This window comes from Malurus melanocephalus, unplaced genomic scaffold, assembly GCF_030028575.1.
Source record: "Malurus melanocephalus ecotype Western Australia unplaced genomic scaffold, MMel_1.1 scaffold_887, whole genome shotgun sequence".
Lineage (NCBI taxonomy): Eukaryota > Metazoa > Chordata > Aves > Passeriformes > Maluridae > Malurus > Malurus melanocephalus.
The window spans coordinates 73,568-82,969 of NW_026624119.1; the positions used below are offsets into that span (position 1 = coordinate 73,568).

General features: G+C 52.1%; 1 protein-coding gene across 1 annotated transcript; it reads right to left on the bottom strand.

Moving 5' to 3' along the window:
- Positions 1 to 3,346: 3,346 nt before the first annotated feature.
- On the bottom strand, positions 3,347 to 9,177 carry SCN3B (sodium voltage-gated channel beta subunit 3). The gene is made up of 6 exons (XM_057385919.1): positions 9,098 to 9,177; positions 7,489 to 7,652; positions 6,030 to 6,255; positions 5,140 to 5,278; positions 4,355 to 4,451; positions 3,347 to 3,903 (listed from the first exon to the last, which is right to left on the bottom strand). The coding sequence occupies exons 1-5, from the start codon at positions 9,150 to 9,152 to the stop codon at positions 4,388 to 4,390; spliced, it is 648 nt and encodes a 215-aa protein (XP_057241902.1). The 5' UTR covers positions 9,153 to 9,177; the 3' UTR covers positions 3,347 to 3,903; positions 4,355 to 4,387.
- Positions 9,178 to 9,402: the final 225 nt, after the last annotated feature.

Below are 9,402 nucleotides of genomic sequence, written 5' to 3' on the forward strand. Positions count from 1 at the left end.
TTTTATTTTATTTTATTTTATTTTATTTTATTTTATTTTATTTTATTTCAATTTTTTTTTTCAGTAGGGAAAAGGACTTCCTTCTGCTGAAGGAATTATATTTGCACATGGCTCAGGGAGGTTCCTCCTCTGGCCGTTTCTGTTACCTCACTCATTTAGGCCAATTCCATTGCTAAYGTTAAAGGCCACCTTCCCTGAGCCCAGCTCCAAGAGTAGGTGGGGAAAAAAACCCTGATATGCAGACAATTGGGTACATCCTTGCTCTGCTCCTGGTGGAATCATGATTTGGGAGAGCAGGTGGGGAACAAATCCCAATGTGCAGCCATTTGGGCACATCCCTGTCTGCTCCTGGTAAAATCAGGATTTAAGAGAGCAGGTAGGGAACAAACCCTGATGTGCAGATGTGTGGCTACATCCCTGCTCTGCTCCTGGTGAAATTTGGGAAAGCGGGTAGGGAACAAATTCCAATGTGCAGCCTCGTGGCCACATCCCTGCTCTGATCCTGGTGAAATTGAGGTTGGAGAGGAGCAGGTGGGGAGCAAACCCTGATGTGCAGCCATTTGGGCACATCCCTGCTCTGTTCCTAGTAAAATCAGGATTTGGGAGAGCAGGTGGGGAGCAAATTCAATGTGCAGCCATTTGGGCACATCCCTGCTCTGATCATGGCGGAATCAGAATTTGGGAGGAGCAGGTGGGGAACAAACCCTGATGTGCAGCCATGTGGCCACATCCCTGCTCTAGTCGTGGTGAAATTGAGATTGGAAAGGAGCAGGTGGGGAACCAACCCCATTGTGCAGCCATTTGGACACATCCCTGCTCTAGTCCTGTTTTGGGAGAGCAGGTGGGGAGCAAATTCCAATATGCAGCCATTTGGGCACATCCCTGCTCTGCTCCTGGAGGATCAGGATTTGGGAGAGCAGCTGCTGCAGCCTCCTCCAGCAGAGGTGGAGCCTGTGCCACGTGTGTCCTGTGTCATCCCCATCTCCYGGGAAATGGCCCTGGGAGAGCAGGGATGGAAGGAGGGAGGGATGGAGGCACCGACCCGGCTCGGGGCTGGACGTGGAGGAAAGGATGAGCAGCTGGAAGCGTCACAAGCTCCCAGGAGTGGCCGTGGCACCTTTGGGACAGCACCATCCCACGGGATCTCCGCTCCCACCGCCTGCTCCAGGGCTGGATAAAGCTGCTAAAATCCAAAAGCCAACAAACCAGGCTCTCCTCCAACCACCACGGGCTCCTGCTTCCCTCCTGGAATCCCCTCCTGAGGCTGAGGTGACTCTGGGGCGGGTGGGGGAAGGATTTGGGGGGTTTGTTTTAGGAGTTGTCCCGACTGTCAGAAACTTTGCGCTGTGCGCAAAAGAAAAATGAAACAAAATAAAAAATAAACCCACAACCCGCGGTTAAAAAACGATACTGGAACGTAGGAACTGTACAGGCTCTGCAGCCAAACTCCGTGTAAGTAGTTAGTACCATGGAAGTACGGTATCAATTAAAAAATCTATCYGACAACCAGCGTGGCTCTTGGCTCTGTTTATTTTCCTGCCTGTTCTGGAGTCTCCTCTGTCAGTGCAAATACACAGTGAGAGTCTTTGCCAGGACTATCTCTTCCAGCTCTTGGGAAAAAAAGGATTTTTGAATTATTATTAATAATTACTCTTTTCCCTGCGAGGTTCTCGAGGAAAATTTTGCACCCCGTTTCCTCCTGCTTGGAGGAAGGGTCAGCTCTGCACGTGGCAATGGTCACCTCTGCAGGAACTGGAAAAGTGAAGGATCTGTCCAAAAAAGAAGCATCTTCAGGAGATGCTTATAAGACTTGGGGAGGTGCAGGACGAGGGATTGCCCTTCTCTACCACCTGAGGTAGCTCTCAAGAACTTCCTGAGAAGTTCACTCCTTTTTTTGATTTAAGTTTGACACCAGAGGGTCACCCATGGTTCATAGGGACTGAGGAGCAGAGCTGGAGTGGCAGAGAGGTGTCCTAAAAATCACCGTGGGCTCAGTGCTGGAAACCCCAGAGTTACAACCCAGTCCCTCCTCGCCTGAGTTTAGGATTCTGCCAGGAAAACTGGGATAGGGGAAGTGATGCCATCCAGCTGAATTCGAAGAGGAGCTGCTGGGATATCCTTTTGGATATTCCTTTTGGATATTCCTTTTTGGATTTCCCTTTTTGGATATCCCTTTTAAAATATTCCTTTTGGATTTCCCTTTTGGATATCCCTTTTTGGATATCCCTTTTAAATATTCCTTTTGGATTTCCCTTTTGGATATCCCTTTTTGGATATTACTTTTGGATTTCCCTTTTGGATATCCCTTTTGGATATCCCTTTTTGGATATTACTTTTGGATATCCCTTTTGGATATTAGATTTTAGGGAACTGCTGCCCAGACTACGAGTCAGCTTCCTGTGGGAAATGTGCTCCCGTTGCCAGGCTTGGCTCTGGATTTGGGAGCGATCCTACTACGAGGAGTAGTTCACTCAAGTTGACACCCACTCTAAAAAAAGGGATTTTGAACAAGTGCCAGTCGGAAATCTGGCCTGGGCCTGACTTCCAAACGGGGTAATTTCCTTGGTTTCAGCGAGCACATAAAAAGCAGCAGAACAAAGCCGAGGGGATTCCGTGGGCGGGGAGCGTGCCTGCAGTTACAAGCGCTTGCAGCTACTTACAAGCGGTCAGTGGAGCAGAATTCTGCCAGTTCTGGCTCCATTGCAGCAGGAGCCTCTGCCATCACAAACCYAAACCTTCCCCACTTTGTCCTAATTCCACCCTGGCCAGCGTTTCTGCCTTTCCCCCCCTTCCAATCCTGGTTTGAGCTCAGTTTATCTACACCGAAGGACAGAAAATGCGTTTTACTCTGCTTAACCCTCTGAAAAGGTAAGCYTGCATAGGAAAGATGGAATTCCCAGCGTGATCCCTGGGCAGCCGGGGATCATTTAGGATGAACAGCAGGCTGTTCACACTGGTGATTAATTACCCCAAGAGGGAATTAGGATTAACYGGGGGAAATGGGTGTTTTCTGTCTGTCCTGTCCCTCTAGATGGTGCTGCTGTCACGGTTACAAAAACCACAACCATTTTACCGAGCTGCYGTCCTAGGAGGGTTTTGCATCCTATTTATTTCTCCTGCCTCCCTTTGTGGGGTTTCCCAGGAAAGGGTGGATCCCGTACCCATCCTGCTGCCTTGCCAGCTGTCACAGTGCTCCAGGAGCGAACCCGCTGTGCCAGGCAGGTGGAAAGGGCTGATTTATGGTTGATAAATGAAAGGGACGCAGTGGGGTTTATATTTACATCATCCTTCTTCCCAAAGCAGGAACATTTCAGGATCAAAACTCCCTCCAGAAGGACACACAGGGTCCTGTCTTTCCCGCTGCACATTTTCAATTCTGCTGCATTCCAGTCCTCACCCTACTCTGCTTTACACGAACAGCCCAAAATCCAGAGCGACTTCATTAAGCCATTAAATTCTTCCTGTTTTCACCCGATATAACTTCTTGGGCCACGGTGTGTGGAGGAACAACCCCGTCAGAGAGCCTCACTGGCAGTCCTGCGGCTCAGGGCAGCATGCCATACATACCCCGAAAACCTCTGCAATGGAGAAGGAGCGAGTTCAGCAAATAAAGGTGGTGGTGAGAGCGGCTGAGGAGTGACGGGGAACATTTACAAAGCCATCGAGGTGCTGATGGAGCTGAAACCCGGCAAGGAGCCGTGCTGCCCGCACCCCTGTGCCGTTTGCTCCGGTGCTTCAACAGAAGAGTCCTTCAGCAGCGGGCGGGCACGGGGCCAAAGGCAGGGCTGTACAGAGTCYGAGGCAAATGGAAGAGGATTTACACTTCCCCGTGTTCCTCCCGGCGGCGCAGAGCTCCCCCTSAAACCTGGCTGGTGTGGCGTGGTCCTTCTGTCTTCAGAGCCCCTGCAAGGGAGAGAATTCCTCTTGGAGCTGGCTGGAGCAAGAGTGGGATCAAAATCGGCATGGGAACTGATGGTGGGGGGTGAGTGAGAGTTTAACAGACCCGGATTTTAATCTTTAGCACATAAAATCCTTCCTAGGAGATGTTTCCTTTGGAGATGGAGCCCTCATGGACACAGCTGCTTTTCTGCAGGGACAGTGAGGATTCCCAACTCCACAGAAAAGCACAAAGGGAGTGTAATTACATCATGGCCTGGGTTGGTTTGGGGTTCCAGGCTGTGTGGGCACCCCCCAGCARCACCTCAAGGCACCTCTGTTTGTCCTGAGGCCACGGGGAAGCTCCAGAGGAGGAGCAGAGCCACATTCCAGGGATCTGAATGGAGAACAGAATCTCCTCCAGCCCCACCAGAGGGAGGGCAGACAGGAGCAGTGGCCAGCGTTTCCTCACACCCACCTCGGTGCCCATGGCTCCAGTGACTCCTCTCTGCTACTCCTCCACGGGCACAGGGCAGTTCTCCTTGTTCTCCGACGGGATCGCCAGATAGTCTGTCCTGTGGGTGGAGGGAAGGAGAGAGCACACGGTGTAAACCCYGAGTAAAATCACCTTTGCTGAAGAGCTGGAAGGGTCTCTGAGGTGACAAACATCCCCTGGGGAAGAGGCTCATGGTGGGAACCTCCTTGGTATGGGCAGGAGTTACACACACCAGCCCTTCCCTGCTCTAAAAACCTACAAATCCAACCTTCCTACTGAGTACAGAGTGCTCTGACCCAAGCCAGGTATGGGGGAAAGTGGGAATGGGCCAGGATGAATCCAGAGCTTCCAGGATGAATCCAGAGCTTCCAGGATGAAACCAGAGCTTCCAGGAGAACAGCTGCACAAGGTCCAAATCTGGAACCCCATTCACTCCCTGCCTGGGGCTGTCTCTCAGCATTCCTAAACACTGCTGAGATTTTGGACAGAGCAAATCCCAACAAAGCCATGTAATGKTAATTAAATAAAGTTTAATCTTCTTGCTGCCTGCTCTGGGACAGTTATGAGCGACCTTAACCCAAGAAAGTCTCTGAATTTAAGAGAGATACCAATGAATCCTACTAGGACAGACTCTATAAATAACAGAAAGGATGTTTTTGCACAGTTCCTTTTGAAAAGCACAGAAGAGCAGCACTGGGCAGGAATAAAGTTTTCTCTGTGAAGAACCCCGGCAGAGCAGCTCTCATCTCCAAGGGCTCCACACTTACGCGTTTTCCTGGGCAGCCTCCTCAGCCTTGGAGACTTTCCTGTAGCAATAGATCATCTCAATGAGCAGCCAGAGGGTGAGGAACACCAGCAGGATGTACATCATAATTTCCGAGATGACSGACGTGAAATCTTCTCCAGCTGCGAACAAAATCCAACAACCCCCCATCATTTCCACGCAGCCCCACGGACACTTCCCACCCTGGTGTCACCTTTTTAATCCGCCCTGCCAGAGACACCGGGGGTTTTCAGGCTGTGAGGAGGCGGCAGGGAGGGRCTGCAACAGGCAGGGATGGATCGCGGTGCTGCTCCTCGCATCCTGCGCCACCCCCGCATCCTCACGGATGCCTCACCTCTCTCATCTTCACGCTCTGTTTCCCACCCCGTGCCCTGCTCGCTGGTGTTTTTCTGCTCAAGGATCAAAATCCTTTTTTTTGTTTTTTTTTTTGTTGGTGGGGGAGAGGGAGGGGAGCAGGGCGGACAAAGAGCTGCGAGCTCTCAACACTGAGAAGAGCGGCGGAATTCCCGGTTTGTGCCACGCCGGGATTTCAGCGCTGAATCCCAAAACGCGAAGAGTCACGAGCACGACAGAGGGAAGGAGGAGAAGCGAGGGGCTGGGGGCAAAATGGAGAACGAGGAGGAGAGGGAGGGGGCGGCAGCGAGGAAACGCTGGGAAGGAAGGGCTGTAACATCCCCGAGCGGCCGCGGGAGGAGCTGGAAACCTCTGCTGAKCCTGCCCAGMTGTGCCCAGCTGTGCCTGAAAAAGCCATCAAACAGGGCACAGCCTTCCCTGCGAGGGTCACAAACCCATCACCCTGTCCTGCCGGTGAGGAGGTGACAAACCCCACCCCGGGGTGACAGCACCCAGCGCCTTCTGCCATCCCCTTCGTACCCTCCTCCACCACGGTGAGGTGGATCAGCCTGGAGCTGGTGAACAGGGGCCGGTGGATCTCGAACTCGAACTCGCGGGTGATGTTGCAGGTGTAAATGCCCGAATCGTTGAGGGTGACGTTCACCACGGTGATGGACACGTCCTGCATGTCCTTGCTGCCGTTCCACTGGATCCGGCCGCTGAAGCGGCTCGGGAACTCGTGGTTGGTTTTCCTGTACTCGTAGATCTGTGAGGGAATGGGAAAAAAGGGGATGCTGGTTATTCACTGCCATGGGTTTGTTCAGGGATGCTCTGAGCTCCCCCGGTARCAGCAGCTCTTCCTGTGCCATCAGCCTCAAAGTATCAGGTGACTTCACAAAAGACAGAAAAAACGAGTTATCAGAAATCCAATATCTCCATCACAGAGCGGAGAAAAACTGAGGCAGGGAAAAACACACACACACACGTGGACAATGACACAAAAAACAGCAATGGGAACTAAAAATGGGGATTTTGCTGTTTTCATGGCCAGCAAAGTGCTTGTCAGTCAATGCATGCAAGATCACCTAAGGAAAGAGCCACAGAATATACACAGTGGAGATAAACAGCCTGTTTTGGGGAGCCCTGGGGTGTTCAGCTGAGATGGGAGTGCTGAAACCCTGGGATGGTCAGGAAACCCTGGRATGKTCAGRAAAYCCTGGGATGTTCAGCTGAGATGGRAGTGCTGCAGGACAAWTGTGACYGTGTGGCATTCTGGCTGGYCACAGTCCCCATCACTCCCCCCAGCTCACTTGGGTTGCTGGTTTTTGGGTTCCCACTGGCAAATGGACCCCCCAGGTCACTGAAAGTGAATTCCCAGCTCATTCCTTTGCCTGGTCCSTTTAGTTCTCAGGCAGAAGGAGAATATTTATCATTTTGCCTGGCCCTGCTCAATCACAGCTGCTGAATTAATGCTTCAGACTCAGATGAAATAACCAGAAAGAAATGTGCACTCAGCCTTAATCTTGTTCTCCATTTCACYATTCTTCCTTGAATCCCAGCTGCCCCTCATCTGTGCAATTTCCATTTTGATTCAGTCTGAGAATCAATTTTACCTTTTCCTGTCAGGGATCCAGAGCAGCTCACAGAGATCCTCCCACAGTCGGGATAACACTGCTCTCTCTGAGGCAGCAAGAAGCAAATCSTGTCCTGCAGACTTATTAGAGGCCAATTTCACCTCCAAAAGAACAGCTTTGGGATTCAGAACTGATTCACACAAGGGTACCAAGCGTCAGCCCATATTTGACATCCTTAGAAACTGGGATTGAGGTGTTGCAGGATTGGAACTGGGAATTGGCATTTATCCATCTACAACCCAAATATTTGAACTCAAGAACCAATTCTGGTTTTTTCCCTGTCAGGAGTTTGTGCTGCTCCAAAGTGTGGAAATGGGATAAGYAAGGAGAGAAAAGGAAAGGGCTCAGCTGCCAGCCATACATACAGGCTCATCCTTTCCYCCCTCGGGCCTGTAGAACCATTCCACCACCGTGCTGGCCGTCACCTCTTCCCTCTTCATGCAGGAGATGCAGAGCAGCTTCATGTCCGTGCCTTGGACAGCTTCTGTCTCAGATGGGACTTCCACACACACTGAGGAACAAATTCCAGCTGGGGGAGAGGAGCAGAAGAGAAGGAGGCGTTAAGACAGAATCACAGAAACRCCAGTTATTCACATCTTGGCATTAATGTCCCCAATGGAAAATGGTTTGATTTGTTTCTAGTGCTGTCTGATAACAGATAAGTCTCAAATGTCACATTTTACCAAGCTTTCTTCTCTGAGAYGTTAATAATTCATAATAATTAACAGAGGGTGATCACTTCACACAGATTCACCTCTCCAGCCTCTGCTTTGCCACAACTTTCATCTTTCCCTGGTAATTAATGCCACTTTAAAGGCATTGTTCTTTCCCTCCCATGCGTGCTGGGCATGCTCCTGTTCCAGCAGCAATTACAGTCTGGGCTGAGGGAAGAGGGAAAGCCCAGAATTCCAGCGGGGAGGAACAGCTCACTCTTTGTGCCAAGTTGAAAGGTCTGGACRCTTCAATTCAGCAAAAACTGGGAGAGTCCAGCACCCTCCCTGTCCCTGGGCTCCCCTGGGAATACAGGAGCTTGGACAGGAGTAAATTTGGCAGCAGGAGGARTTATTGATTTCCCAGGCATTGCTGCTCAAAACGCTTCCAATCAGAGCTGTGCTAACGCTGGCAACTCTCGAATGCTGCTCTTGCAAAGAGGGCAGAAATGGTTGCATGTGAAGCCACACGCTCGAGCAGGGAGGGGTGGCTCCAGCACGGCATCTCGCACCAAATCCCTGCTGACATTTGTCCCCTGGGCTAAACAATCGCGGGTTCTGTCTGTCCGAGGCTGTCTCCAGAGCCCAGACGCTGACTTTGCTGGCTGCTCCCTCCTCCCCAGCCTCTGAGGCACCATTAACCCGCTCTCTCAAGCAACAAATTATCCCGGGACTATTCCTGGAAGCAGCCTGATCCCGATTCTCGCGTACTACCAGCTCCACGGGCAGCATCACCTTTCAGGCAGAAAGAAAACAAAAAAAAAACCCTCCTGGATCGTGCTTTTCTCTGGTGAAATGAGATCCGTGCACGCAGACAGCACCCACACGCAGGGCTGAAGGCACACGCACATCAAATGTGGCCAAACCACGCAACCTTTCCTCTCGGCAGGAACCAAACTGCAGCTTCAATCAATTGATTAACTCGGGCTCAYGCAGCCTGCACGGAAAACCGGCACTAAAACCCCGCTTTAATGGGCTGCACACCCTCCCCGAGGCACCTCGAGGGTAAATCGCGCTGAAAATCCCAAACCAGCGGCCAACAGCGAAAACCACGCTCACGCTTTGTGCCGCGAGTCTGCTCGGCACGGAGGTGTTTTCTCTGCTCGCATCCACTCCYTCACACTCACACCAACTCCGCACCAGCGTAATTCCCTTCTCCCGGCAACCGGGGAACCGCTCGGAGGGCAGGCATGAAAGGAGCGTTCTCCCTTCTTCAAAGGAGAGCTCCGGAGGTGYGGAGAGGGGAGGGGATGGCAGCACCTACCCCAGAGCAGCAGGGCGAGCGCGGCCGCGCACAGCAACCGCGGCAGCGCAGCCATTGTTCCGAGCCGGGCCGATGCTCAGGCTCCTCGGCAGGACGGATGGATGGACGGATGGATGGATGGATGGACGGATGGATGGATGGGTGGATGGATAAGTGGATGCTCTTCCCCCGCTCCACACGATGCAACAGGATGCCGGGAGGGCGGGCGCGGTCCGGGGGCGGCAGCACCACGGACAGAGCCCGAGCGCGGACAGCTCCGCTCCTCTCCTCTCCGCTCCGCTCCTCTCCGCTCCTCTCCTCTCCGC